The 26710-nt window shown below is 39.2% G+C and overlaps 1 protein-coding gene, 1 long non-coding RNA gene and 1 pseudogene across 3 annotated transcripts in view; 2 read left to right on the top strand and 1 right to left on the bottom strand.

Moving 5' to 3' along the window:
* The first annotated feature begins 3571 nt into the window (after positions 1 to 3571).
* Positions 3572 to 4035, top strand: LOC148006754 (small ribosomal subunit protein eS19 pseudogene; annotated as a pseudogene).
* A 13886-nt stretch (positions 4036 to 17921) lies between these two features.
* On the bottom strand, positions 17922 to 24831 carry LOC134485953 (uncharacterized). Its single transcript, XR_015672466.1, has 2 exons — positions 24645 to 24831; positions 17922 to 23077 (listed from the first exon to the last, which is right to left on the bottom strand). It is a non-coding gene; the product is annotated as an uncharacterized LOC134485953 (long non-coding RNA).
* A 116-nt stretch (positions 24832 to 24947) lies between these two features.
* Snx7 (sorting nexin 7) overlaps positions 24948 to 26710 on the top strand; it is an 84275-nt gene continuing 82512 nt past the window's right edge. For both annotated transcript variants that reach the window (NM_001012083.2, XM_087624853.1), the window contains 1 exon segment: positions 24948 to 25118. In NM_001012083.2, the coding sequence (NP_001012083.2) occupies positions 24957 to 25118 (162 nt within the window). In that variant the 5' untranslated portion in view covers positions 24948 to 24956.

Genomic DNA, 26710 nt, shown 5'->3' with positions numbered 1-26710 from the left:
CAGAGAAGTTTCCTCCTACCTGGAAATAGATAGAGATCCACAACTGAACAATGTGAAGACCGAGTGTCCTTAGAACACCCAGTTGTAAATGAGGTATCTTTACAAACTTGGGCCTCAGGGAACTCTGCTAAGGCCTTCCAGCAGCAGTATAAGTGATATATGAAGTCTTAGAGACTGTGGTATCATGCACAGGGTCTTCACAGGCTCAAGCCAGATGGAATTCCAGCACTCAGATGGTGAAGCAGACACAAGCCCCAATCTCTAACCAAGAATCTATCTCCAAATGATAATTACTCACGTAACTCAAGAAACAAATTGTTCCTTCATTTTCTTTTTTCCACATCAAATTTCAAATATCACTTAAAAAGAATTTATTTATTTCTATTTAATATGCATTACTGTTTTGACTGCATATATGTCTCTAAGAGGGTATGAGATTCCATGGAGCTGAAGTTACAGACAGTTGTGACCTGCTATGTGGGTGCTTGGAATTGAACCCAGGTCCTCTGGACGAACAGGCACTGTCCTTAACCCCTGAGCCATCACTCCAGCCCCCTTGAATATCATTTTTGATACTCACATTTGGACACCAATATGTATGGGGATGAGGGGGTCACAGTACCATGACTTTTTTCCCTGTGACAGTGAGATCTTAGATATAAATATGTGTTTCTCATAACTTATTTTTTGCCATTGCTTCACTGAAGAAATAGAATGAGATAATTATGCTTGAATGTATATTCGACATAAATGGTTAGGAGGAGGGAGTTTCCATTTAAAGTTTATGATATTTCATTAGTTAGATTATCAGACATTTTGCTGTGATCTAGAACTGGGTAAAATTCTAACTGGGGACAGGTAACTTTGATTGTCAACTGGACCACACTTAACATTACTCAAGAGGCAATCTAAGCATGTTTCTGTGAGGGTATTCTTAGAGAGTTTTAACTGATATAAGAAGACACAACCTGAATGTGAGGGGTCACACTCCAAAGAGGTCCCAGATTTATTAGCAAGGAGGGAGAGTAAGCTAAGCAGCCACCTCTCCCTGTTTCCGGACTACAAACACAACATGGCAGCTGACTCTAAAAGTAAAACAAAATAAGTTCCTTAAGTTGCTTTTGTTGGATATTTTTTAACAGCACGGAGAATAACCAGGGACACAGAAGGATAAGCAACAAATTAAACACCACTATCAAACTGACACACAGAAAACTATTCTGATTGGATGCAAAACTTGGGTCTTCTATGCAGGTTTTAAGAAGGTGGGAATAAAAGCATAGTGTTTTATAGAAAGGAAAAAAATAAGCAACAAATTTCTGTCATATCTTCGCAAAGAAAAATTCTAGCTTTGTGTTGGTATTTGATAATAGATATTCATTTAAAACCCTCATAAATGAACATCAAATCTTAGCTTTGCCTTTGAGAAATAAATTCATTTACTCTAAGCCTTATACAAGCTTTTGTATCCATTTGGTTTTGTTCCATATTCCCCCTTTCTCCTTCTAGAACAGCCTACCATTTTACTTTGGACAAAAATCAATCTTGTTCTGTAATAGAGAGACAATCTATATACTTTGTATAAATAATTTATTGTGAATCTGAGGTTTGAAGTTAGCAAAGGATGTTGGAAACTTTTTTACACTGACATGATATCCATGCAACATAACGGAGGTTGAAATAAAAGTCTGGCAGAGTAAGTTTGCATTCTTCCGTTTCTGAGAATACAAGGAGCATCCAGGCTTCAATATAGTGGAAAAAAGAGTCAGATGTGGTGATGAGATGGGAGTGATCTAAGGTGAGCTGCTTTAGGGAACCCCAGTTTCCTAAAGAGGCTACTGAATTTCTTAGTTGCTATTGGTAAAGCTTATCTATTTAAAAATACTTTTTACATTTATTTATTCTGTGTATGGTGGCAGGGGAAGGTGTCATGTCTATAGCAGTCAGAGGAAGTACTCCTTGCAGGAGCCACTTTTCTCCCTCTGTCATGTAGGGTCCTGGGATAGAAGCCCAGGGATCAGTCATAGAATTAAGTACACTTACCTACTGACCCACAGTACCAGCCCTGAAGATGTATCTTCTTTTTTAAATGTTAAACTGAATCTGTGACATAGTGTGTCATGTTAAATGAACCCAGTGCAGAAGGAGAAGGATAGAATTTTACAGAGTAAAGGTTACCTATGGGGTAGTATAGAGTAATGACTGATTGTCAAGGGGATTCCTACGCATTCAGGGAGCTTATAAAATTTCCCTAATTCCTAGATGAGAAGATCCTAGAAAAATATTCACAAAGAAGAAAAATTTTATATTGTCATAAATAATAAGAGAGGCATGCTACAGCAGAAAAGTGTCCCCAGACTAGATTGGAGTATCCATGACTCATCACAGTGATCTTGATGTATCTGCTCAGTGAAGGATATGCAGGTGTGAGAAGCCAGCATGAATTCAGGGACAACTGGTAAACCACCCAAAGCACAGTATTGTTAATGTCAAATAAAAACACCAGGATTTAGTGAAGCAAAGAGGTTATTTCAACGGATTATTTAAAGATATGATGGGAAGTGAGGATTAGAGCAATAATGAGAAAAGATAGTTTCATAGGAAGAACATTAACTATGAAAGATCTGCAGTATGTGAACTCAAGTTTTAAAGTATTAATTGAGTGTTCTACATGGGAAATGGTCTTCAGACAGCTTTGTTAATCTGAAGCTCAATAAGAAATCTCAAAGTATAGATTATTATTTGTTGGCTTGCAAATTAATTGAAACTCTGAATGATTGGCATAATTGGGGAAGAATTCATAACAACAGAAGAGGGTTATGGGAACAGAGGACATCCTGTGTGATAATATATTGTTGGCATGGATGCAGCCATGTCAAAGACTCCAATTCCTCAGATCCACAGGAGTGGCAATGCTTTCCTTGGATGAGGCTAAGAGGAAGTTCAAAGTCTTCCTCTGCTCCAAATACAAGGAATGATTGACCAGAAGCAACCATAGCTCCTTCTAAATGACTGCAACCTGAGACTGCTCTGCTACAGAAGCCTCCCACTGACATTAGTCAATGCCGCCTCCTTGCCTCATACAATTTATGTACTCAGCACTCACAATTAACATGCTGGGTTTCTGAGTTTTGAAGTAGGTGCCCTTCAGGAAAGCAAGCACAGCCCACCTAGTCCAAGCTTTTCTGTATGTGTGCCTGAGATTTCTTCAGCATCTGTAGTTTCCTTTTTCCTACGTCATCCAAGTAAGGTTAACCAGGGGAAGGCATTTAATGGCAGAGGGTAAAAACTGAAATTCTGAGGAGCACCTACGTTCAAGGAAGTGTGAGGATGAAGGGCCTTAAAGAGAGCAGCAAGGAGTCACTAAGAAATGAATACAAAAGTTAGGCCAGTGTCCAACAATTCCAATTAAACAGATGCTTTCAGAAAACAAAAAGAAATGTAAATTTGTAGAATAAGAATAATGAACAAAATTCCAACATTGATTACTAATAAATTTATAATTCAAGACCTTGACTTGACTTGTAGGCCAGGGAAACCCCAATGTTCCCTTTCTATCTCCCAGCTGGCCATGCAGATGGCTGGAGTTACTGTAAAAGATGTTGACCAGCAGGAGTTCCTCAGAGCTTTGGCAACCTTCCTCAAAAAGTCTGGGAAGCTGAAAGTCCCCAGAATGGGTGGACACAGTTAAGCCTTCCAAACATAAAGAGCTTGCCTCCTGTGATGAGAAGTCATCCAACACAGGCTCTAAACAGGAGCTGCTTCCACACCAGGGCCTCTGTACCTCTGTGGTGTGCAGGGGTTGATTCCATGACCAAGATCTACTGAGGACAGCAGAGAAACAGTGTCAGGCCCAACTATTTCAGCAGAGGCTCCAAGAGTGTGGCCTGTCTGGTTCTCCAGGCTCTAGAGGGCCTGAAAATGGTGAAAAAGGACCAACATGAGGGCTGCAAGTTAACATCTCAGGGAGAGAGAGAGAGAGATCCAGAGAGCATTGTCAGACAGGTGGCAGCTGGCAACAAGAAGCAACATTAGAACAACAGATGATGGGTTAATAAATTGCTTCATTCATTAAAAAAGAAGAAAAGAGAGAGAGAGAGAGAGAGAGAGAGAGAGAGAGAGAGAGAGAGAGAGGGAGGAAGGAAGGAAAGGAAGGAAGGAAGGAAGGAAGGAAGGAAGGAAGGAAGGAGAAATTGTAATGCAGATATCAAATGCAATATATTTTTAAAAAATTAGAAAACTAGGAATATGACCCCAGATATCTCAGGGAAAGTGGCAGTGTGAGTAGAAAATACTATGCTCTTGCCCACAGTTGTGGTCCCAGATGCTTCAAGTCATTCTTTAGTAATTAGTAAGTTTATGAACAAGCTGCTCCATCATCATTGCATGTCATTGAGCAAATGGTCTCCCACAGTGGCTGTAAGCAAATGGTATATCAGACAATTAGGACTTGGAATTTTGAATGATTGAAGTAGAAAATTTGTTTCTGGTTAACCAAAAAATGTGTATTCCTAACCACCCATAAAATCTACATTGGGATAAATTTACTATAATCCTTCATAGTCTATAATTACATTGAGGAAGTTCTATCACTCTTACAATGGATTTTGCTTTTCTAATATTTTCCTGAAACTAACATTTATTTTTCTGAAGAAAATTTCAATTTTTACTAAATAGTTGTCATAGAAGGCAATGTGAGTGATACCAGATTTCTACAAAATAATTAAACAAGCAATCCAAATTTTACTTTATTCATAACAATAACAACAAAACAATAGCACTTCCCCAGAGTTGTGATGCTAAGGATGACTTTAAACATAGACCTGTTTGATCAAATGTGTATGGACGATTTGTCATTAATGCTTCCCAAAAGGTGATGCATTTTCCTGGTTTCCAAAGAAAGGACAGATCAACAGCATTTGCTTTTTTGCTCCTTATGTTTAAAAAGTCCCACTAATGACTTGTTCCTTGCTAAATCCAACTCTAGATAACATATAACAGTATAAAAAATGTACTCCCAAATAAAATTCTATCATGCCCTTCCTGTCCAAGGCAAGTATCCATTGCTCCACTCTAGTTAAAAACATGCCTTTGGAGTTTCTCTCATTATCTCCTTTCACTGAAGATTTCTGGAACATTTTCCTCTCTATTTCCATGTCTTTCCACATTCTATTGCCTCACCTACACGACCCACTTTCCCCTTCAAGTTTAGGTCTCGAGTCTATTTTTTCAAGATTCTTTCCAAGATCCCACATACGAGCCTGAAATGAGGCTTCCTTTGGGATCCCTCTGGGTACCTCCTACTTATGCATACAGTGCAGATCACACTCTATTATCGTTGCCTCTTTACCCGTCTAGAATGCAAGTACTGTGAGCCCAATATGTATGTCTGTTTTCTTAACCATTTTACCCAAAATCAAGAATATTTACTCTGAATATTTAAGTGTATATTGAGTCTATACATATGGAATTAATCAATGTGCATACATTGGTACATCCATTTAAATACTTAGGGGAGGAGGTCTTAGACTAAGCTTCTGCCTTTAAAGAATTCACCATTTCAAATCCATTACACTGGAAGATCATATGAAGTATTATTATGGAAAGAAGATACTTTATTATTACATCTTTCATATTTTAGAGTTATCCCCTTGTATTCTGGAATAATTATTTCTCTTAAGGCTCTAAATATAAATCAGTATAATGACCAACAAAAATACCTATTTGGAGGGCTATAGGCAAAAATGGGCTGCATTGTATAACTGACTACTAGGGTAGGTTCAGATGAAGGTGATATTCCTCCTTTAACCTGAATCTTCTTTCCCCGTCAATCTGGGCAGGTATGTTCATGTGTTTCTTTAAAGAAATGATTTGGCTGAGTTGATAATCTCTACACACGAATCCCCTCCATTTCTTCATTAAAACTATCAGAGACATACAATTCTTAAAATGCATAGAAAAGGATAAAAAGAAGTATTCATCTAAAAATTACCCACAAAGAAAGTTTAAAATATGCACATATGGTAAATGTATTATAGTTTAAGTCAAATTTAGTGAATTTAAATGGTTTTTTAATATATGAAAAATGGTACCAATAAATGTTTTGACTGATGAGCATATTTCATATCATGACTTGGGCTATGATATACAACTACATATAATTGTCAAAACTCATCAGAATGTACATCTAAAATTGTAGAATATATTGAATATGAGTAATAACCCATTAAGACTGATTTAAGCATAAAAGAATATGACAGCACATATTTCCAGTAGTATGAGATTGGGTATCTCAGATAGAGTTCTTCACTGGAAAAATAAAGATGAATTAGGTACTCAAAATATATGAGACATGCATTTATCTTGAAGTCATGTGACAACCAATAAGTATAGCAATTTTGCCTGTAGAAATTGGCAAAATTTGTGTGTACTAATTAATATTGGGGGCGAATTGAAGAACCCTATATCATTTACAACAATAAATTGGACTTCCAAAGTGCTACAAATCTGCTATGAATATGTCAGAAATGGGATTACCAAATTAGCTAATTCAAAATACACATAAATTTAGTATACTTCAGGATAAGCCTGAGACTGAAAAAAAAGGGCAAGGGAAAAATGGAAACAACTTTTATTTATTTTTATTGGTTATTTTATTTATTTACATCAAATGTCATATGCCTTCCCAGTTTCCCCTCCACAATCTCCCTATCCCCTCTCCCTGCATCAGAGCTCTAGCATTTCCCTACCCTGGGTCATTCAGCATCCACAGGACCAAGTGGCTCCCCTCTCAGTGATGTCATATAAGGTAATCCTCTGCTACACATCCAGTTGGAGCCATGGGTCCCTCCATGTGTATTCTTTGGTTGGCAGTTTAGTCCCTGGGAGCTCTGGGGTGGGGGATCTGGTTGGTTGATATTGTTGTTCTCCCTATGTGGTTGCAAACCCCTTCAGCTCTTTCAGTCCTTGCCCTGAAAGAGCTCCATTGGTGCCTGAGCTCAGTCCGACGTTTGGCTGCGTACATCTACATCCATATTGGTCAAGCTCTGGCAGAGCCTCTCAGGGGAGACCTATACTAGGCACCTGTCAGCAAGCACTTAGAAATAACTTAATAGACTCCCATATTGTTCATTTCTTTTATACAACTATAGGATTTCTGATATATATAGACATGCTTAATTAAAACACTAAATACCATCACTGTTGATCCATAGATTTTTCTTATCTTATGTTGACTACCTTCAAAATGTGAACTTTATTTTCAGAATATCTTCCTACAGTTTCAAAAGGTCCCAAGGGTTCAGATGGCATTTCCAAAATGGTCAACCTCTTGATCTTTATGCTACTTCAGAGAGGGCAGAGTCTTACATGTGGGAAGATGAGAATCAACCTGTGTGTTTAAAAAGGTTGAGCCTTACTTTCTTTAGAAAATAGTACATGAAGTGATTTGATGGCAGAAGAAAGGTTAGTCAACCAAGACTAGGAAGATATTTTAAATTGGTCATCATGGGGAGAAATAATCAGAGATAGACAAAACCCACAATGGAATGAACATCAGTAAGGACATAAGTGAAGCGGCTTATGATATAGTTGTACTGCCAACCATTTATCATGCCCAGACACTCCATTGCTCTAGGATCTCAGAGCTCTTCAGGTGTTACTAATTACTCAGATTAGAGAAAACAGAGGGATGTGCAGCAGAAAAGGAGATAAGTGAGTGGAGTATTAAAGTGTAAATGAAGAAATTAGATATGGCTATTGCATTGGTTATATATTAGAGAGAAGGGAAGAGAGCCATGCCCTGGGGGCCCAGTGAATGACAGAATGAGCTCATAATGAATATTGGTGAGAATAAAACAGAACAGGACTGGGGTTGTAGCTCTGCAGTAGGATGTTTGCTTGCTTGCCTCAATGATAAAGCTCCTTAGTTCAATGCCTGGTACCATACAGAAAGAAAAGATTAGACCAATAGGAAATTCTCCTTAGACAACACAATGATTGAATTAGATGAAAACATAAACTTTTAATAATTTAAAATTCCTTACAAATCAAAGATCATTAACGTGCCCTTCTTTAAATTTTACAGAAAATTCAAAATTCTTTGATGCATTTGAGAAAAGGCTAGGATGTTTTTGAGTATGTATCTTTTTCTCTCCTCTCTTTTGCAAGTCACAAACTTTTAGTGTTAATTTCATGTGCACTAAATATATAGAAAATTTTTTATATTATATATATGTGATACATTCATGTTCTCAAACTTGACTTCACTTGTACTATTTGCATTAATAATCACATTTGATTCTCATTCATGAATCTATCCTCTGTTCATTTCTTAAACTTGCTGTGTTGTTCCATTGTAGGACTAGCTATGATTTCACTACTGAATTTCATCACTCCTTTCATTGGACAAAATGGTACATTTATGCATCAGTGGTGCCTTTCTGTATATATCAGAATTGATCCAGTTTAAGAAGTAAACAACTGTATAAATTGCAATTATTCAGATAAAGTAGAATTAGACTTAAAAGTACTGGACAGGCTTGAAATGAAAGATTATCACTAGGCTTTTCAGGAATGCCTCTCAAAACAACAATAATAAAACCAACTGACCAATTAAAACTTATACTGTACAGAATTTAAAACAAAACAACACCTCCCACTGGTTCCACCAAAAGTAGTGCTCAGTGTGTAGGAAGCTGGAGAGTGGGCTCTGGGAGACTGCTGCTGTGAAATCCATTCAAACAGCAAAATTGCATCTTTCTACAAGTTTTCTCAAGCAACGAGAGGATGGCTAGAGACATGGCTCAGGTTTTTACAGCAGAAGACCCAGGAGGCTCATAACAATCTGTAACTGCAGACCTATGAGCCCTTGTAGTGGATTAAATACATGTGCTCACCACAGACTCATGTGTTTGAATGCTTGACCCATAAGGAGTGGCACTATTCAGAGTTACACCCTCCATAGAGGAAGTGTGTCCCTGTGTGGCTGGCTTTGCAGTCTCTGGTGTTCAGGCTAAGCCTCGCTCCTTCTGTAGAACCATCCAGTCCTCCGGCACCGTGTCTTCTTTGGACATTCCCATGCTTCCAACCAGAATGATGATGGAACTGAACCTGTGAAACTATAAGCAGCCTCAATAAAATGTTTTCTTTTGTAAAACTTGCCTTGGTCACGATGTCTCTTTGTGGCAATGGAAACCCTAAAATAGCCCTCTTCTGGTGTCTATGGACATCATACACATCTCCATACAAGCACTCAAATATACGCAGGCAAAACCACCAATATACATATAAAATAAAAGTAAACAAATCTTTAACATAAATAAACGAGATGAAGGAGATAACACCCTTTTATACCTTCCAAATTTAAATGAATGCACCTTATTTATTAATAATATTGTGTCAGAATTCTAGCTGCAACAGTCCACAGCTTTGCTTTCTAACTTTTAAGAATAAGTGATAAAGTGATATTTATCTTAATAACTCTGTGTCTACCATATCAAAATCCACTGATGTTCATTTGAGTTAGTACCAATTCTTTCCAGCTATAGAAATGTGGTAGGGGACTCATTCTGTTTGTCCATCTATTGTGTGTGTGTGTGTGTGTGTGTGTGTGTGTGTGTGTGTGTGTATGTGGTGTCTGTTACAAAATGTTTTGTTAAATTATACTATGTGAAAAGAATTATGAAAGCATAAGTTCCTGTTTTCTTTTTCTGGATAACTGTATGAATAAAATTTTAATTTATTTTGTAAATTTCAGCCAAATTTGGCATGTGTTTGAGGAATTTGTACATATTTAAATTTTTTCTATATTTTTCATGAGTTCAAAAAATGTCTGAATTGGATTGAGACATAAAGTCCAGAGCTGGAGATAAAGAATTTAGAGGCCATCATGATTCTTAGATTAATTTAAGAAATAAAATCTGTCAGATTTGAATATGAAGGAAATGAATAATTATGGAGTTGATAATACAGGTCAATAACAGAGCACTTACTTAGTGTGTCTGAAGATCTAAATTCCACCTGCTGGGAAGCAAGGATAGAGGGAAAGAGGAGGGCAATAAGGGGAAGGGAGGGAGGGAGGGCAGGGCAGAGATAAGAACTGAAGGGAGGGAAGGAAAGAGAGTAGAAAGATTGGAAGAAAGGGAAGAGCATTAACTTTATTACAACAATAAATCAAGAAGAAAAACAAAGAAGAGGAAGAGGAAGAGAAGAAGAAGAAGGAGGAGGAGGAGGAGGAGGAACAGAAAAAGGAGGAGGAGAAGGAAGGAGGAGGAGGAAGAGGAGGAAGACGACAACTACAAAAACAGTGAATACTAGAAGGAAGAGTGGAAAAGGAAGAAAGTATTTCACTAAAAACAGGTAATGCATACTACATCCAAATGACATTAGCCACAGTGGGATGTGGACATGTGTGGTTATGCAGCTCATCAATGTCCTTTAGGCTTTTGGGAAAGGCTGTGTGCTAAGTCTGAAATAATTTTTCAGGTCACTGGGATTGTCATAATTGCATAATTTTGGATACAGCTATTCAAAAGAGATATAAACTTATTTTTTCATTTAAAAAAAAACATGAAGGTTTTGCCTTAAAAGACCAGATTCTTTCATAAAAATCTGGATCAATATTCAACATAAGAACTTTCATTTTTTCCAGAAGAATAAAGTCAAGGTTAAAACCTTTGCTGATTATTTATGAAAATTCAGCCTTGTTGCCTGTGCTCTCAAGATATTTTAGCATTTACTGGACATGGCTTATTTCCCCCTAGAAGGCTCTAAAAGTAGGAATTAATTATCTATGTATGTTTTTCTTCTTATTTATCTAGTTTTGATAAGCATTAGGCGATGAGAAGGAACTTTGAGGAAATAATCTACTGGTATCTACAATATGTATTATTTTCCTCCATGGGGGTCTTGCCTGGCTTCAGAAGGTGGTCTCCTCAGGATCCATGTACCACTGTTAGGCATCTAGGCTAAGGTCATCTGCGTTGACTCCTGGGAGCCTCCCCATCTGAGGTCTCTAGGACTTCCTAGAGATTCTCCACCCCCACCCTTGGCAGCCACATATTTCCATTCATTCTCCTGGCCCTCTGGGCCTTTCTCCTTATTCTCCCCATACCTGACCCTGTCCCCCTATTTCCCTTACACTCCCCTCTCTCACCCAGTTCCCTCTCTCCCCATAACTATTTTGTTCCCTCTTCTAAGGATCTGGGCATCCTCATTTGGGCCTTTCTTCTTGTTTACCTTCTGTGGGTCTGTGGAATGTTTCATGGGTACTCTCTACATTTTTGGCTAATATCCAATAATTATCACCTACAAAACTTTTGACCCCAAATTTTTCCTATTTAAAAGAAATGCACAGACAAAGATGGAGCAGAGGCAGAAAATAATGGCTGACTGGCCCAACCTCATCCCATGGCCAGGCACCAATCCCTGACTCTATTGGTGATGCTCTGTTGTACTTGCAGAAAGGAGCTTAGTATAGCTGTCCTCTGGGAGGCTCTACCCACAGCCAAACACTGAGTGGACTCTGGGTACCCCTATGGAAGATTTAGGAGGAAGGACTGAAGTCTCTGAAGGGTATGGCAACACCACAGGAAGTCTAACAGTGCCAACTTATCTGGACCAACAAAAGAGCATATGCATCCTGGTTCAAGCTACGTATGTAGCAGAGGGCGGTCTTTTCTGACATCAGTGGGAGAGGATGGGCCTAATCCTTCACAGATGTGATGAACCAGGGTGAGGGGGATACAAGAATAGGGCACCCTCTCCAAGGGAAAGGGGAGGAGGATAAGAGAAGGAGCTATGGGAGGGGGAACTGGGATAGGGAACAACATTTAGGATATAAATTACTTAATTGATTAATAAAAAGCGGGCAAATGTATCATTTTATATACCTGATTAGTGAGCACTCAAATGGAATATTTTCAGGATTTTGCTCAAAAAGAGAGTTGTTTTCACAGACATTATCACCAAATTTTCTGAGTCAATTTTTGAGTCATTTTCCTTTTATGCCCTTTGACCATGCAAATGTAACAACTGAAACTGTATAATTCATACCTGCTGTTTTTCCGTTCCCAAACAAGTGAAAAGCCAGAAGTACTGGTTCTATTCTATTCAGTCCTTCAACTGATTAAATGAGGTGTATCTCACCAGCAGTGGATGGTGGCAATTTGGTTCACTCAGACTACAGCCTATAAGTATCTAAGAATGAGATGGGTTGACATAAAATATTAAAAATCACTAGTATGCAATTGCCTGGCTGTGATCTCCAATAATGTTGAATAGAAATCAGAGAGCTTTATTCTTGGTTTTTATCAGAGTGAGATTTTGTTAAATGCTTTTCATCATGAATACATTGGGATTTCCCCAGATTTTCCTAAACTGATGATTGGGTCTTTGCCCTCAGAGTATAGAACTATTCAATGACTATGCAGTCTGAGAATGATGTAATCCCTAATATTTTTGACCAGCTATATAGCCAATAGGACCATCCATCTATAGAATCTGGGCAAGGTTCCCTAAAAAGTTCTGCATGCCTAAAGCCTTGCATATTTAAAGTTTTGGTGTTTTTCTATTCCACAAGTAGAATACACAAGTTTAGGATAAAAAAAGTGCTGGGGGAAAAAGTTCTCTCCCCAGTGATTCACTGGCAAAATGTTGCTTCTTGTTCTCTTATCTGCCTTGCTAGAAGAAGTCTAAGTTACAGAGGGAGAAATGTTTCTGCCAATGAACCCAACAATGACTCCATTGAGTGAGGGGTTAAGATTTCATCATGCTTCTCTTGAACCAGAAGGGAAAGAAAGAAGCTACTGTGTTGACTGTTGTGGTTGATACCAATGAAAACGCCAAAACACAATTAACGGTTCTCCAGAGAGTTATAGTGGAGAAGAGTAGAACAGTGAAGTGGGAGTACCTGTGCTGTAGAAAACCATGGCCATATACAGAGAAGCTATGGCCAAAGGAGCCTTCCAAAGATAAAAATGAGGAGGATTACGTCAAACACTTTGAAACAATTCTCTTAGGGCACAATCATTAATAGTAATGGTGCTATCAGTTTGAGGTTGAACAGAGTGTTGCAAAGCATGTTTTTGTCTAGTCATTTTTTGATGAGGCTGAGCAAGCCTCTATGTCTACTGGTGGTTTTGATCACCTTTTGTGACAGCTGCTATCATGTAATCAGAACCTCCTGGGATTCACTTCTTTCTATACTTAGGTATTTACTTGTTTTATTAGAGTCGAGACAAGTGCCTCAGTTTTGATTTTACTAACTATTATATTAGTAACCAAGAGGAAATTAGACTGTGCCACAATATAATCAAGGAGTAAAACAAAAATTACACCTAGGAGACAAAGGAATCTTTGGGGCATATACAACTAATATACATTAAAGATAATTAAGGTCAATTATGATAAGGAATTAATAGAAAATTACAAGTCAAAGCTCATAAGAATGCTAATGGTCTAGCCCAGTCTGGTATGAAGACATGGGTCACATACAGAAGTAAAATGATATTACCAGCTGAGGCACTTGCTTAGGGCAAAGGGAAGACAGAATAGAAAGTGACAGAGGTGTCACAGGGTAATTGTAAATATGAGTTGTGAGTGACTACAGAGTAATGACAGAAGTGTAGAATAAAAAATAAAGACAGTGTGGACTATAACTTTCATGAATATTTATTATTTTGTTATGAATATATTATATGTGTCAAACGCAAATATCTTGGCTTTCTTTTTTTTATTCTTTTATTATGTGATGTATTGGAATTTATTGCAGCATTTGAAAATCAGCAACTTTTTTTGGTATGGATTATTTGAGTATATGTCTCCCAAAGAACCACGTGTTAAAGCCTTAGTTACTGTTATACCATGATGTTCTATCTTTCCTCAAGCAGAACCATGAAACAAAATAGATCTTTCCTCCTTATAATCTGATTAACTCTGGTATTATATCATGGCAAGTATAAAAGCAGTAAAAAGCTGCTTAACACACTCATCAAAGATAATAATCATCACTACTTTAGATTGGTTGGTTCTTCTTTCCAGAGAAAGTCATTAGTGCATTTACAGTTGTATTTGGGATAGTTGTAGCATATGAGTGAGGATCACGACTGTATTATTATCTGTATGAATGAATTAAACATGGGGTAAGGATATATTTAAAGATGCCATAGAGAACCACTGATTTTCTTCCACACTCTCAGTTCTTTACTTTGACCAACAATAATTTCAACTGCACATCAAATCAGTTCAATTATCTAGACACTATCAAGTGGATATTCCACAATTGGATGTAGTTGTGAAACCAGCCAGAGGAGAGTCAGATCCCACAATACTTCCCCTGTCTTTGCAGATGCCCATTGCATGATGTCCTTCTTCAGATAACCCAAAGCATTTGCCCAGCTCAACTGCCATCAGAAGTTCTCCTGATGCTATTCTTGGTTTTGTGAGTTTGATAGAATGGCTAACAGAAGTGAGATAAACAGCCTAGTTATTCTTGATATTTTATAAAAGAGATGACCTAGAAATAGCTAAGTGGAAGAGGGTAAAGCCAACGTATGTTAGAACACCTCTCCCTCAGCAGCATTGAGCTCATTCTTCCTCTACATGTTCATTAATTCAAAAACTCCCAGAATCTCACCCTTTAGGTTTTATATAAACTTTTATTATAGAGGTGTGGTCAATTAAATCATTATGCACTCATAGTTAGGTGGATCTCTGGGCAGTCTTCCCTCTCTAGAGACTGGGAGGCATGGTTCAAAGTTCCAGCCTTCTAATCTTATATCTTTTTCCCCTGGAAACCATACTTCATACATGCAAAAATTGCCTTATAAACTCAAGTGTGGTTGAAAGGAGATTATTATGTATTACAAAATATCTTTCTTTCACCCCTACCACTCACTATTTTCCTAGACAATTACAAGGACTTTTAAAGTTCTAGACAGAAGTCCTGAAGGCCAAATATGCTTTCATGTTTATATCGCAATATCATCACTGCCAGGCTGACAAAGATGGGATTTTGGATGACTATTTATGCTCCTCACTTGACTGGATCATGAGGTGCCTAGCTATCTGGTCAAACATTAGTCTAGGTATTTCAGAGAGTGTCTCTTGATGAACTTGACATTGAAATTGGTCACATGAATTAATCAGACCATCCTCTGAAATGTAGATCTCACCCAAACTGTTAAAGGCCTGAACAAAGCCATAGTCCACCATGGAAAGGGGTAATCTTCCTGGCTGACCTTAAGCTTGAACACTGGTATTTTTATTTAAGTTTCTGCCTTTTAACCCAAACAGGTATAACTGTTGCTGAATCTGAGCTAGAGAATAGGATATTTATTAATTTTTTAAAGTTTTATTAATTATTAATATTTGTGTGCATGTGTGTGTGGGTGGGGGAGTTTGTGCAGTGCAGATGGGCATTCTCATGCCCTACTGCACACATATGGAGGTTAGAAGAAAACTTTCTAAACTTCTCTGTTCATATCTTTGTTAACTGATCCATCTCACTGTCCCCTTATCATTAAATATTTTGTGTTTCTAGTTTGTCAACTGAAGAGATTGGAATATATGAGCTTTTATAGTCTTATAAACCAATGTTTTTATAAAATATCTCTTTACATCGATAGGTGGAAGATAGAGGAGAGGTAGAAAGATATATACATGGATACATAGATTATACACTGTGCATTATAATTCTATTTCCTTAACCCTTACGAAATATTTAAGGAAATGAAATTAAGGCCTCCCTTACCAGAAGATAACAAGTGAAACCATATTTATAGGTTGCTTGATTTTAAAATTGAAAGTCCTAGATTCACTGAACTATTAGAACTAATAACAGAATAACGGAAGTGCTAAAAATTAGAGGAAACAAAAATCAACATCTTAAAAGTCTCATTTCTATATAATAAGAGTGAACAACTGAAAAATAAAAGTATGCATTGCAATTCCACTTTCATTGACGTGACATGGATAAAATACCTGGGAACGAGCTTAGTAAAAAGACAGAATATATACAGTGTGAGACATCAAAGGTTTTTGAAAGAAATTAAGCGACTAAATAAATGGAACACACTGTGTGGGGAAGGGAAACAATATTAAAATGGCTTCCCCCTCAGAGTTCAAAAGACTCAAAGCAATCAACATCAAAAGCTCACCCATGTTTGTTTATTTGTTAGACATTGGTAACTAATTCCTACTCAGAGGAACTATCATTCAAGCTCTAAGATTCAAACCCAGTGATCCTGAAAAGCATGACATTCCTATTTTAAAACTGCATTCTTTCTAAAGTGTTAACTCAGTCTGGTATCAACAGTGTAAGGGTCTAAAGGCTAAGTCTTCTCTGGCTCAGAGATGAATGAGAATCAAGGTCCAAGTCATTCTGACACAGAGTCTTATTGAGCGCTGAACCTGTGAAATCCAATACCTCCTGCACTTCTGAAATACCGAGGCTGACAGAACGGCACAACCGCTGCCATTTAAAACAGAGAAATAAGAAAGCAGAGAAAATTTCCACACAAGTAAACAACAGGCCCAGCAGTATGACCCTAAGGCTTGATCAAAACCTTTGACATGATCCTCCAAGTCTTGCTCCCCTGGATTAGTGCTTAGCAGTCTTACTGGTTGTAGTCACATCTGCTGTTCTCTTAAGCCATAATCCTAGGCCATTGGTTGGACTAATCTGTGGCCATGAAATTGGGCATCTTTACATGGCCTCACTGGATACTGTCCTACTTAGAAGATAATGTTTTGGGGCTGTTTTGTTTTGTTTTGTTTTCCAGTATACCGGTGGTTCTCTACCTGTTTGCTACAGTTCTCCGAGGCATCTCTGGATATTAGATACAATTGCCCAACAGCTTACTTAGGTACTTGCTCTATGAATCTGCATCTACAGCTAGAGTTGCACTTATGGTGAATACAAAGTGAGGCCCCAGAACTGAATACAAACGTCTTCACAAGGACAGCAGCTGGGGCAATGGCACTTCCTTTTGAGTAAGGCTGCCCTCAAAAATCTTAAACTTGACACACACACGTGGAAAACCTTCTACAGTGGCCTTTGGAAGTCTTCTGGGTCATGGCCTCTGTTCAGGAAAATAGATCTTGCCTTCTCTCCAGATTCCTGACTGGTTTTCCCAGTATCCCAGTAAAAAGAAGCTGGTTTCCATGAGATCCAGACCCACGGGATTACCATCTAATTTGTCCTTATTCTTTATACTTTCTCAGGAAGTATTTCTTGGTTGTTGTTGTTGTTGTTGTTAGTGCTGTTTTGTTTTTGTTTGACTTCTTGTTTGTTTAATAGAAAAGCTAAAATTTTTCTACACTTTTCTTTTGTGTAACTGTTCTAGGTCATCTTTCTTCCCATATTCAAGGATAAACCACCAGGCCCCATTGATTCTTTCTTTGGAAATCACCCTTGCCAAATGTTTCATTTCATTTCTCATGGGGTTTTCAAAGTGTTCAGCTATGTTTTTGCTACTTTATAGAAGACTGTCCTCTGCTTTCTAATAGCATCTTCTCATTTCTAGCTGAGACCCTGCTCCATGAAGATGTTTACTATACGCACATCCTTCCTCTCCCGAGCCCTCCCAGCCCAATCATTTGGAATTGCTGATTCACAGCCATTATCTTTCTCAGCTCGGTCATCAAGTCTCTTTCAGTGTCTGCCTTTTACCCGATTTCAAGGCAACTTCACATTTTTTATGCATTTTTTATAGCAGTAAACAGCCTCATGACTAATAATTTTCAGGTTATTATGACAAAACTATCAGGGACTGGGTGGTTAATAAACAACAGAAATTTATCTTTTATAGTTCTAGAGTCCAAGTCAAGGTGCTGGCAGACAGAGTATCTAACAAAGGCCAACTTGCTAATTAACAAACTTTCACGAAAGGGCTACTTTTGGAAATACAGACAGACATATCTATGTCTCTCCATAACATCAGAGTTTATTAAACAACAAAAAAAAATTCATGAGCTGTATCATTTTGTGCCTCTAATTCATCAATTACTTTTCATTTAATGTGTTAAACATGATCACTGGCAATCACACGTTCATTTTTTTCTAATCTTAATTACTAACATTAACTTTCAGATTACATGTTACATTTCAGGAGATGCCTATACTCATGTACACACACATGCACATACATGCATATGTAGAATAGAATGGCTGTGAAAGGATTAAATAAGGTTCAGTGTTCCAAGAGGGCTTCCCTAAGGCATCAAGCTGATACAGTGGCATGAAGAGTCATGGGAGCTGAGCCTTGAAAACAGCATGCTGAATGACAGAATGTCACAAAAGACCTACGAATTTCTTAATTATTTATTTCCTGTGGAATGTGAAAAATGGGCAAATTTAGAGATTTAAAAATTATATTTTCAGCTCTAAGACGTGCACCTAGGAGTTCATGGGGATGAGTGTTATTGTAAGCAGAGCCTTCCTTTGGGCATGATGAAGAAGTTCTATAATTTATATTGTTGGTGGCTCACAAGCAATGATTGTAAACCACTGAGCTGAGCATTTTAAATAACAAATCACATGCTGTAGAAATTAAACTTCAATATAGATATTTTTAGAAAAGAAAAGGAAACCATCGTTAGCCTCAGTTTTATGATATGCTCCCTCTCTGTCCAAGAACATCTTCCTTCAAGGATCTCAGTAGAATGTAAATCAATACCTTGACCACCAGAATATTTTACAGAAATCACTTTGCCAACTTTAAGCAAAGAAAATATCTTCAAGTGAACTGCCGATTACTTTGACACTCAATAAAGTTCTGATGAAAGTCTTTTTTCTTGCAAGAAGAGGCTAGAAAATAACGGAAATTTGTTTTTGTTTACAAATAAACCAGCACTTTACAGACAAACTTGACAGCATCAAGCTGTTGCAAAAACCATTGCGTTCGCAGAATGGGGTAACATTCATTGAACAATGATCAAGTGTCTCTAGAAGTGAACCTACGGTGTTAAATAATGCTGGCTTCCAGTTCTGACTGATGGTCAGCCTGAGTCCCACTTTGATAACAGGGTTAAGATGGAAGGCGACCTCTTTGATCATGGAATTACAAACACAGTCCATGCTTGGTGAATTTTCCTAAGTTAAAGATGCTTAAAATAATACTTATTATTTCCCAGTGTTTTTATTTGTTGCAAAAAAAAAAATGACAATTTTTCTTTTGCACTTTCCAGCCCACGACAAGACTAAGGAAAACCTTTTGAAAACACACATTTGAAGTGAAAGCTACATGGCTTGGGATTCTAAATGCAATTACAGGGCAAACGTGGCAGCCTGATACTAGTACTTAAGTCAATAACGCTAGCAGTAAAAGCAATAAAACAATTAAGATGTAGATAGATATTAGTCCCTGTGTATTAGTTACTTTGATCTTCATAACCTTTGAAGTATCTATTATTAACTATCCCAACTTTGCTGATGAGAAAATTGAAGTTAATAACTTGAAATACATGCCTGAATTCTCCAAGCCAGTGAGAAATTTCATGTAAAGAACTGTGTACTTTCAGATAATTGGGTAATAATCACAGCTTTGAGGTCATAGCCCCTGTATTAGCTTGTCTTTGCCTCCTGTTAAGCACCTAGAATTAGCTGCTGAAAGGTTACAACTGTCATTCGTGCTATTAAAAACATTCTTGACTCACTGCCTGCTGAACACACAGTGACACTGTACTTCCTAGCTCTCTTCCTATTCAGTAGTGCCACGTGATCTGTCCTGGCCAATGATTGAGTCACTTCTGAGTCAGAAAGGGTAGATGGAAACTGAAGCCCACGTTAGTGTACTATGAGGGATACAGTGACTACATCGCTCTCACTTTCATTGATCTATCATGGGCCCATGTGCTCCACCCACATGAAGTCATGTATGCACATGTAACGCTAATGCTTGGTGCATACTGCACCTTCGTACAACCCTGAAAGGAGCAGGAACACTGTTCGCTAAGCCAGTTCATAGTTTTTGTCCATTGTAATGTCTAGGCTATGGAATGTATGATGAACTGATTTCATGCCTGTGAACCCATGGTGACTCCCCACGCTGTAAAATGTGCTTTTGGATCAGATACAATGTTATAGGAAATGCTAGCCTTGAGTATGCTTAAGGCATTGCAAGTATGTATCTATTCATGGTGATGTCAGCAGAAATACTAATGACAGGGGAAACATAATCATATCTGGAATGTGTGCATTTTGAGTGAGCATGATTCTCTACCCAAGCCTCAAGAACAGAAGTCCAATGTCATCAATCTGCTGCCAGAAAGGAGATGCTGGCTTCTGTCTGGTGTACCAGGCGTGCTGCTCCTGGGAGGGTGTCATTATTATTAGTCTGTGTTGTTGGCAGAAGAGACATGCAACAGTAGAACCTGGCAGGTCAACACTGGTGAAGAAATTCCTATTTTACTGGACTGCACATGAGCTCTGTTTTGGGATAGTTATCCTGGAATGTGTAACTCTGGCTACCTTATCTTTGAGTCATCTTGACAATGTGCAGTCCTCTGGGTTGTTTCACATGCAAAACAAAAAAAAAAATAGCTTAGGTTGTGAACCTTCTGAATGGACTTCCTTTGGATCTCTTCACCAATGTAGGTTTCCATTCCTTGGCAACTCCACCCAATCATTTGAAAGTAGCCATGAGTTATGGGTTTTAGGCGTTATCTCTGAAGGTAGCGTATACAACCAAATGGCATACTAGAAGAGCAGTTCTCAACCTGGTGGTAGCGACCCCTTGGGGGCCAAAGGAGCATTTCACATAGTCTGCCTAAGACCATCAGAAATATTAGCTATTTACAATCCAATTCATAACAGTAGCAAAATTATAGTTATGAAACAGCAAGATAAATACATTTACAGTTGGGGGGTCACCACAACATGAGGAACTATATTAAAGGATCACGGCATTAGGAGGGTTAAGAACCACGGTACTAGATGCTTTGTTTCCTAGGGGGTGGGACTTCGTAATGGTCCTCAGGTTTACCCCTCCATGGGGCTTCTATCTTTTTCTTCCCCATTTTAATTGGTACTGGCCCGTTAGGAAGAATAACAACCATGCTAATATTCTGGGAAATAAAAGGACAGGATGGAGACAGTACCTTCATTTCGATGCCACAACTCAAAGTTTTGGGCCTTGCTAATTTAATGGCTTTAGAACAAAATAAGAATTCCTCCATTAAAGAATACTGCACCAGTCCCATTTAACGGGGAGCAGAGAGTTCAGGAGTCTAATGGAGCAGATCCTGAGTGAGGCACACACTGGACAGGATTCACAGAGGTTTTCCACCATTTCAGCTAGCAACTTTAGTCCTGGGTAGCTGAGGCGTAGTGGACTTGGATTTTACATTAAGGTGGGGCTGAGTCTCAGAAGAAAGGTGGTCTCCTGTTGGCCAGTGCGAAGGGTAAATCATAGTACACTTTTCCTATTTTCTCTAATTGTTCTCCCCTTTGCCCACCTCTTCATCTTTGAGGACAAGGATCAATATGGTTTTCCCTGCCTTGTGAAACTGCATGATACCTTGAGTCAAGCATAGGGCATAAAGAAATAGAACAGTGGGGCCATTTTTTCTTTTTTTTCTTTTTGATCAGATTGATAAGATATAATTGCCTACCTAAACATAAAAAACCCTGTTCACATCCATCCCTTAAGAATATTCATAACAACCTGTAAAGGTACAGCATGAAATTTTAACATCAGTCTCCATGTTCTCTCAAAGGCTTCTCTGCCTCCCATTCCAGTTTCCTCCTCTTCTTCTTCCCTCAAACTTTTCTCCCACCATCCTTCCTTCTCTTCCAATGACAGGCCTCATTCTATCTTGTACCTGCCTCACCGTAACATCATCCCATATATCACCCTTTTTGTCTAATTAAAAAAAACTTTTCTCTCAAATATAAGCTGAGCACAACTATTATCATTTTGTAATTAAAAGCATAAAGTATATCTAACACCCAGTCCAACACTTTATCAGTTAAACAGAACATTTAGTTATCCATTCCAGCTTAAGAAAGGCTTAACATCTATGTTCTATCTTGGCTAACTTGTAAACTATCAGATAACTTTCCAAAAAAAATATGTATTTCAGAGTTAAACAGCCTGATAGGCTATGAGAGTCTTCAACCCCAGCAGAAATCTGAGAATGACCAAATATCAATACACATAGGAATCCTAACATGGCTTCCAGAACTGAGAGGTTGTAGAGACAAATCTCCACTAGCACAGTCCCCTGTTAGCAACATGTGAGCTCAAGTCTTCAGCCTTCTGGCCCAAAATCAACTGACAGACTCTTGAAATGCAGATTTTGAAGGGCTGATCACCCTGTCTTGGCAGGACTTATCAGTCAACTATTCTGCATAATCTGTCCTTTTCTGGACAGTATTAGTCTGCAGATGAAACAGGCAGTTTTGTTCAGTGGCTGTCTAGCCACAAAGGATTGCCTCACCTGGAGGTAGAGATGGTCAAATTCTTCATTAAATCTACCAAAGTGGAACAGATATGCCTCAACAAAAGATAAATAACTTTAAATCTCAAATTTTGTGGATTTCTGATGGTTTTGAAAAACATCTATATAAGGTAATCTGGACTGTTGCCTTTAAAGCTTAAATATTATCTTAAAAGTACTCTCATAAACTCAGAGACATGAATTTGCTATTTGGCCCTTAACTCTCATGTGTAATCAACTGAGAAGTTTGTAATGACCTCAATAGAAGGACTGGCTCTAAACCTTGTACTTTTAAACTTTTTTGACAAATAAATTCTACACCAAAGCAAAGATATGATTGTAACCTAGCTACCAAATGAGATTATGACTGTACAACTCAATCTAGCTAATTCCTCTCTGTTAAATTAAAACCATTTTTAAATTCCTCATAAAACAACCTTAGAATAACCACTTTCGGCCCCCCAAAAGTCCAGGGAATTGGGGCGACGACTCCTCCATAACTTCTTCAAGCTGTACATGTGTGTTGAGATATCTTTGGGCGTAGGAGGTAGGAAGAATGAAGCAAATGCTGTAGCAGATGTGTCCTGACTGGACCCAGCTGAAAGCCCTTGAGACCAGGAATCCAAGTAGGCACACTCTGCAAAATACAACTCTGTAAAGGGACAGCGTGGAATCTTAACATCAGCTGCTATATTGTCCCCAGCTACTCTCTCCAGGGCCATTTTTTCAAAGGGAAAAAAAGCATAATGCTGATTATCAGGGACATCCATGTCCAAAGCAACATGGGAAGATGGCTTGGTTGCTCAAAACCAGGCAACACTCCCCAAAGTGTTTACACTAATGCACAGGGCATATTTTAGGCTGTGATCTGAGCTGTGCATCTGCCATTAATTCTATTGACCTTTCAGAGTCTGTTTGTGTTTTTTTTTTTTTTTTTAATGTTGTCTGGGTAATTCTGTGAGTCACAGTATCATTAATAGTTTCCCGGTTCAAAGTCTGAAAATTGGAAACTTCAAACTTTTCTCTCCATAGCTACAGTGAGATTAGAAAGGAAAACATAAATTGTGTTCTTTGTAGAACTCAGCAAAGAGTCATTTTGAATGAGTTATGTCTGGAAAAGTGCTTTACTAATATATTTCATGGTTCTCGGCCTAAAAACCATTACCATTTGTTTACTAAAAATATAAGACATGCAATCTATATGATAAAACCAAAGAGGAAATTGGAACCAGACTGTCATTTCACAAGCCTTACTAAAATTGACGGGAGTATAGATAATTCCTGGAAGACTGGCAGCATACGGTATTTTGGGGACAGAAACCATAAGGCAAAGAAACAAATTTGTATATTTAAGTGGCCAGTGACCAGGCTGGATGCTATGTGGGTCATATCCTGAAACACACAGGAGGTCCTTAAATAGTTAAAAGGGAATATATTGGGGAACTGTCTCAACCAGAAATAAAAATAATTAAATCGGGAATCCTTTTATCTGTTCCTCCCACCCCATTTTTCTTATTTCAACCTGTGTTAAAATCAGCTGGCCTCAAAGTGGAAGTCCTCTTGCCTCAGCCTACCCTGTGCTGAAAGAGAGGCCTGCGCTCCCATACTTGGCTCTTACCCGAGTCTTCATTTACAAATTTTAAAGAGAGAAGAAAAAAAGGTAAGGCCAAGGGGAATAAATAATAAAAATGGAAGCTATTTTTAACAAATATCAATTTGTAATCAATTTTAATCGATTTGTACTCAATTTTTGATTAAGTTTGAATCTATAAAAACCAAGCAACGAACAACTAAATCGTTTCAGCTTTGCACTGTGGGAAAAGGCATGCAAGATTGTTTCTTTCTCCTTGTAATACCCAGGGCTGCTGGCAGTCCTTGGAGCTTGGAAACATTCTTGCACATTAACTTCAGGAAGAGTTCCAGGAGAAAGCTATATTAGAAAGTAGCTGAAAATAATTGTTCAGCCTCAGCTTCCTTAACTCGACAGTAAAAACCACCGCAAAGTCCAATCACTGGGTCAAGAAAAAAACAATCAATCGAAAACCAGGAGCTTCTGATGTCTTTAATTTTTGCATCAGTCTCTGTAAAAACAGACCTGGGAAGGGGGAAAAAGTCACAACCCAGGAAAAAAGCACTTTTGGGTACAGGAAATCAAGCTGGTTCTGCTCCTGGTGTATATGGATCCTGCCACCTCACACACAAACCTGGTAGCCCTTAGCTGTGTCAGCGCGAGAACGCCACCTCCTGTCCTCTGGGTCTCCATTGCCCACCCTGGCGGGGTTCCTAGAGTCAGAATTTCAAGCCCAGCTGCTGATCAGAGCCAGGTTAGGGTTCGGCAGGCCCCACAGCTCTCCCGCCCTGCCCGGGCGCCGCGGGCTCCCGCAGTTCCGCGTCTGCGCACGGCCGAGGGGCAGGAGCTGGGCTGGCCAGGGAGGCGCAGGGCGCCTCGGGAGCCAATGGGCGCGCGCGGGGGAGCAGGGCTGGCGGCGGCGGCCGGCTGGGCGCGCACTGCCGGGATGGACGGCGAGCGCCTGGCGTCGGGCTCCTCCGAGCTGGCGGTCGGGGAGAGCCCGCGGGGCGGCGCCCCGATCCCGAGTGGCAGCGGCTCCTGCAGCCTGCTGCAGGCCGATGTGCTGGATCTAGACGAGGAAGAGGACGACCTGGAGGTGTTCAGTAAGGTGAGGGCCGGGGACGTGGCCGTGGCCGTGCAGGGGACTGTCTGTCCAGGGAAAGTTCCAGGGTGACTCAACTCTCTGATGGAGCTGGGGACAGTACACCCAAGCCTAAACCAGTGGTTCCCTCCTCCTCACTTTTATCTTACCAGTGTCAGGGCCAAGGTTCATGGAGTCGGAAAAGTTCTGATTTTTCCCCCCCCTTCGTCTTTCCGTTTTTCCTTGCTTGACAGGGACATTCCTTACCGTGGGCGGGTGGCCTGAAGCTACTCCTTACCCTCCAGGCTTCTTGACAATCCTAAAGTCTAGGAGAGCGATTGCATTAGTGCAGGGAAGTGGCTTTTGATTTACTGTTGTTCTCTGTAAATGGGAGAGTTGAGTCACATTCTATGGAAGTCTGGAAAGCCGTGACCATTGGGTGTTAGGAATCCTTTCTGGATTGAGAAAGTCTGACCTCCACCACAGGCAGAGCTGAAGATTTTAAGTTGGGCAGTTACTCTGGTCCAATCCTCAGCTCCAGTCTGCATATTTCCTTCCCATTTGCCTTGGAATTTGAGCCTCAAAGGCGCTCCCTGACTAGTGTTACAATTAGACAGAAATGGACATATGGGCGATAGTGGTAGACTTGGTGTAAACTTGTCCTTCCTGAAAGTTGGAAACAAAAAAAGGAAAATAGCTTTCTTGTGGCACAATCCAGTGTCACTGCATTTTTTTAAAGGTGCTCTGCGGGAACATTCTATCAACGATTGAGGCACCTGTATTGTAGTAACAGGTTTCCTTGAGAAGTTAAATCAGCCCACCAACTTAAAACAGTTAACAGAAGTTAGCAAGTAACCAAAGCGCTTGGACTCCAGGGCTGAACTCACAAACATCATTAGAGCATTAGAACTACCCCCATTAGAGCATGTGCGGTGATACACACAGTTGCATTCTAAGTAGACAGTGTATCAGTGATGTGTGCTTAGCTGTTCTTTCTTATTTAAATTATTAAATGGAATTATTTCATGTTTAGCTTCAATTCTATAACATTTTAATATCTATTTGTTTGTGTTGGTGCATGCGTGAGTGCCTGGGTGCGTGCACGTAATTGTACACAACTGGAGATCAGAGCTCAGTCTACATTCCACCTGCTCCTTCCACCATGTGAACTCGAGAGGATTGAACCCAGGTCAATGGGCCCCGTAGCAAACACCTCTCCTTACTGAGGCATCCACTGTCCCCAAACTGCTTTTTAATTTTTCTTCATTATACTCATACTTTATGTTCAGATCAGTGTGAAATTAAACAAAGTTGAGAATGGAGATTGGAATCAAAGTTGTCTGGAATTGCTGCTGTAAACTCTGAAGGTAGCCTCTTTCCCTAGCTTCTGTATCCTAGGCCTCCCCTAAAGAATCCCCATCATGGTGAAGCCCTGTGCTCAGAGATGGATCTGAGATGGTAGAGCTATTTATTTGCTTGGGACTATGGGATTGCTGGAGTTCTAGAATGTCTTGATGAGAAGGAAATGGCAGATTGAAGCCATAAGCCATTTGAATGCACATTCTTCCTACAGTGCCTAAAGCAGTACCAGAATAGGGGAAATCTCAGGAATCCAGGTG

The sequence above is a fragment of the Rattus norvegicus genome, chromosome 2, assembly GCF_021556685.1.
Source record: "Rattus norvegicus strain SHRSP/BbbUtx chromosome 2, alternate assembly SHRSP_T2T, whole genome shotgun sequence".
NCBI lineage: Eukaryota > Metazoa > Chordata > Mammalia > Rodentia > Muridae > Rattus > Rattus norvegicus.
This window is presented reverse-complemented; position numbering and strand designations above follow the sequence as displayed.